Genomic DNA, 4,010 nt, shown 5'->3' on the forward strand with positions numbered 1-4,010 from the left:
AACGAAGAAAAGAAAACGGTTAGAATTTAGGGTTCTCAAAATTTTTATATAATTATAATAAGAGTATTTTAGTCATTCTTTATAATAAGAATATTGAATTTTTTTTTATAAAAAAATATTAGTTCAAACCGATTCAAAGTATAATTTATTGGTTTTTCAGCCAAATCAATTTGTCTGATCTAATTTTGATAAAAATAACATGATTCAATCAATTATATGTATTAAATTTTAATTACTTAAAAACATCTTTAGAAAAAGACGTTTTAAGCATCTTTATCAGAGTAACTCCCTTCTTGCAAACATACATGCTTGACTATTTCAAACAGGGGTAACAAAATCCGACAACAGAACAGAAAAAAATTAAGGTCTTTGAAAGAAGAAAACCGAAAACTAAAAGACAAAATAAAATAGAAGAAAAACACGATTGTGGTAGAATTGTAGAAATAAGTATCCCAGTGATAATATTTTCTTTATAGATATATAATATCACGCAGCCACCCCTCCATTAAGAAGCATTTGATCAAAGTGCCAAACTCCTGCAATTCCATTAGTAAAACAACTTTAATTTCACGTCCAAGTGTTTGAAGTATGAACAAGTGTTTTATATATAGGTGCGAGTAAGAGTAACAAATAAAGTACCATGTCCTTTGCCTAGCCTTCTTAATTCAGCTACATATTCTGAGATCTTTTTAATGTCTTCCACCTAAATAAAAGGGGGATTAAGCATTGAACAAAATTTATAGTATGATGTTATATTTGAAGTTCAACAGTGAGAAGAATCACAGTGGATTTTGCCTTACCTGACCCACCAAAAACTCGCTTTCAATAAAGTCAGCGAGCTGTACATCTTTGTTTTGTGTTGCTATCTGCATATTAGTGGAAGTAAAATAAAATAAAATAAAACTTAAAAAATTGTCGGCATTTAGCAATTGTCATAGTGTAAAATGAAATGAGAAATATTTGTTCCTTACTATTTTCTCTAAGTGGAATATCAAGAACCAAGTACAAGAGTATCGTTTAAAGTCTCAAAGATTCGGTTTGATGATTTAGAGTTATATTGAGTTCTTAAGAAGACGTTACAAGAAGAACAATAATACCTCATCATTCAACTAAATATCTAATAATTCTGCTTTATGAGTTTAATAGCTACATTGCAACCATCATTTTTCTCTTGAAGAGAAGGTTACAAAATTCACTATACATGAGCCTAAGAAAATGAGCCCCAATATCTCATGAAAAAAAAAAAAATCTCCTAAGAGACAATTCATGACCTCATAGTCATATAAGGAAATGAGCCCAAAACATTGTAATCTCATGACATATATATTATTTTAAATACATACACTCAAGTATAATTTTTAACTTAATGTCTCTTGTATGTCATACTTACTTTAGTTTCGAAATTCTTGCAGATATGCATCCCGTTGTGGAGATGATAAATCTGGAATATTTAGAATTTAGAATAAAAAGACCGTGACAATTTTATATTTTCAAATCACTCTGTATAATTTTATTCAGATAACACCTCAAACTTGAACGGGCATAAAATATTTCCGAACAATGTTAATATCGTCCAAACACTATTATAGCCTTCATGTATCACGAGAAACCACTAGAAATATCCCATCTCATATAATATTTCCCTTCTATAGAGATCTAACAAATTTACCATTGTGCCTTAATTTGATGTGTGTGGCTATGAATAAGATCAAGAAACGCACTTTAATTAAGAGAACTATCGTTATTATGATAGTAGAAAGAAGTTAGAGAGAAATGTTCTCTATTGTATTTGAGATCTCATCAAGTAGAGAAATAATTTCTCTAATATGCTTGCCTTGCTCTTCATTTTTTTCCCTATTTGATCTTTTTATGTCTCAATTGCATATCCTTTTGATCATAGTTAAATTAAAAAACTTTATGCTTAAACAAACATAGAATTGAAGAAATGACCAACCTTGTGTAAATTTAGAAGCTTCTCATTGTTCAACCTTTCTAGAGACAATGCAAGTTCCATTGCTGCATGAAAAGGCCAAACAGAATTACCAATTATAATATGAGGAACAAACTAATTCTTCATTTATAATGAAGGGAACAGATTAATCATGTTTGTCTAATGGATAATGCATGTATAATTCTCATAATAATTGTTCAGATTGAAAAATTCACGAGTATAGAACATGAAACTATTAAAAAACACAATCCACACTCACCGCACCACGTCAAATTTTTCATTGATGAGGATGAACATGAAAATCAAATGCTTTTACTAAAAGCAATAAATAAAAATCACACACAACAATTCATAATTAATTACCATTTAATGCGTCACCCTTTTCTGCATGATCAAACTCTGTAAATGGCATCAGCATTGACTCCAGCTTCACCCTGCCTCCTCTTTTATTCTGGTACCATCCAAAAAAATAAAAAGAATATTGATAGAAAAAATGGGTATTAAGAATAGCGTATTATATATTTTTATATAATTTCATTTATTAAATTAATATTATTAAAGTTATAATTATGATAATTTAATTTAAAATTTTGCTAACTTGTGTCTTAAAAATACAGATTACAAACACTATAAAAAATATTTTATAAAAGTTATTAAAAAATAAATGTTTTTATATTTTTAATGTATTGAATACATAAAAAAAATTTAAAAAAATTTATTATTATATTTTAAAATATACCCATAAGATATAAATTAGCTAAATCCTTTAATTTAAGGTCCTTTTTGTTAAATTATATATGTTACCGTATATATAGTTACTCTTATATATAAAGCATATTTGTGAATTTTTATTAAGTTGGAGTAGCATTATTGTCTCCATAGTTTGTTAGAATTAATTATATTTTTGTGTTAAAAGGAAAAATAAATAAAATTAATAATATTGTAATTTAGGAGTAATTAACAAAATATCAGTTCATGCCTGGTATTCCATCATGATCTCAGCATGCTGTCGTTCCTCCATACTTGATTCCTTGAAATATCTAAAAAAATTGTATGTAATTAATTTATCAACGTTTTTGATAACTAGTAGTCCCTATTAATTTATCTTTTTATTTATTAAATATAAAAATTATTAACAAATATGAGATTAATGAAAATAATATATGTTGTAATTAAGATTAAGAGATTAGAGATTTAATTACTTGGCGAATCCCTTGAGTGCAACATTGTCTCTGTCAAAGTAAGCATACATGGCGTGATAGACGTAGGAGACATTATATTCCACACTGAATCAAGAAAAGAAGAAACCGCTTATACAATATAATGCCGTGAGAAAAATAGCAACATTAATTAAAATAAGATATGATAAAAAATTAAAAATGTTAGTTGTTACTTGATCTGTGCATTGAGTGCAGCCTCACAATGACTACTATAACCTTGGCGAGCCAGAGATTGATGGGGCATTTTGGGTATAGAAAGAAGCTCTTTTTTCACTTCCTCAAAAGGTTTAAACACTATACCCAAAACGGCTTTGTTATTACCATGATCCGCCATTGATGAGGAGGCGGAGTAGGCCGCCGCCTTAACCACCGCAACCCCGCCGGTTTTTCTCCTCACCGCACAAGAAGAACTCTTCACATTGTTGTTGGCCAATTTGCTTGAAAGGTTGTAGTGATGATGAAGCTGGGGTCTACTTGAAAGTGAGGCTGATGACATGGATGAACAACTTCCTAATCCTAACACCATGTTCAGATCAACAATGTGAGAATGAGGGAGTGAGAGAGGGGGAGGAAAATATGCAATGGAACGCGAAATATTTGGAGGATCGATGGTGTTAAATAAAGGAGTAATCATAAAAATATTTAATTTATATTATTATTCCTATTTGTATAGAATACGTATTTAAATATAAAATACATATTAAAAATATATTAAATAATATATATTTATATATAAATATATAATATTTAATTTTTTATAATGTTTTGTCGATTTTTAGTAAATTGATGGTGATTCAATTTTAATGGTCTGGGAGCGAAACCAACTCCTCATTTGCAGG

At 28.8% G+C, this 4,010-nt stretch overlaps 1 protein-coding gene across 1 annotated transcript; it reads right to left on the bottom strand.

Annotated features, from left to right (window-relative positions):
- Positions 1-200: 200 nt before the first annotated feature.
- On the bottom strand, positions 201-3,760 carry LOC112767385 (ferritin-4, chloroplastic). Its single transcript, XM_025813249.3, has 8 exons — positions 3,345-3,760; positions 3,154-3,237; positions 2,931-2,991; positions 2,315-2,402; positions 1,955-2,016; positions 801-866; positions 640-703; positions 201-536 (listed from the first exon to the last, which is right to left on the bottom strand). The coding sequence occupies exons 1-8, from the start codon at positions 3,695-3,697 to the stop codon at positions 487-489; spliced, it is 828 nt and encodes a 275-aa protein (XP_025669034.1). The 5' UTR covers positions 3,698-3,760; the 3' UTR covers positions 201-486.
- Positions 3,761-4,010: the final 250 nt, after the last annotated feature.

This window comes from Arachis hypogaea, chromosome 17 (genome assembly GCF_003086295.3).
Source record: "Arachis hypogaea cultivar Tifrunner chromosome 17, arahy.Tifrunner.gnm2.J5K5, whole genome shotgun sequence".
NCBI classification, from domain to species: Eukaryota; Viridiplantae; Streptophyta; class Magnoliopsida; order Fabales; family Fabaceae; genus Arachis; species Arachis hypogaea.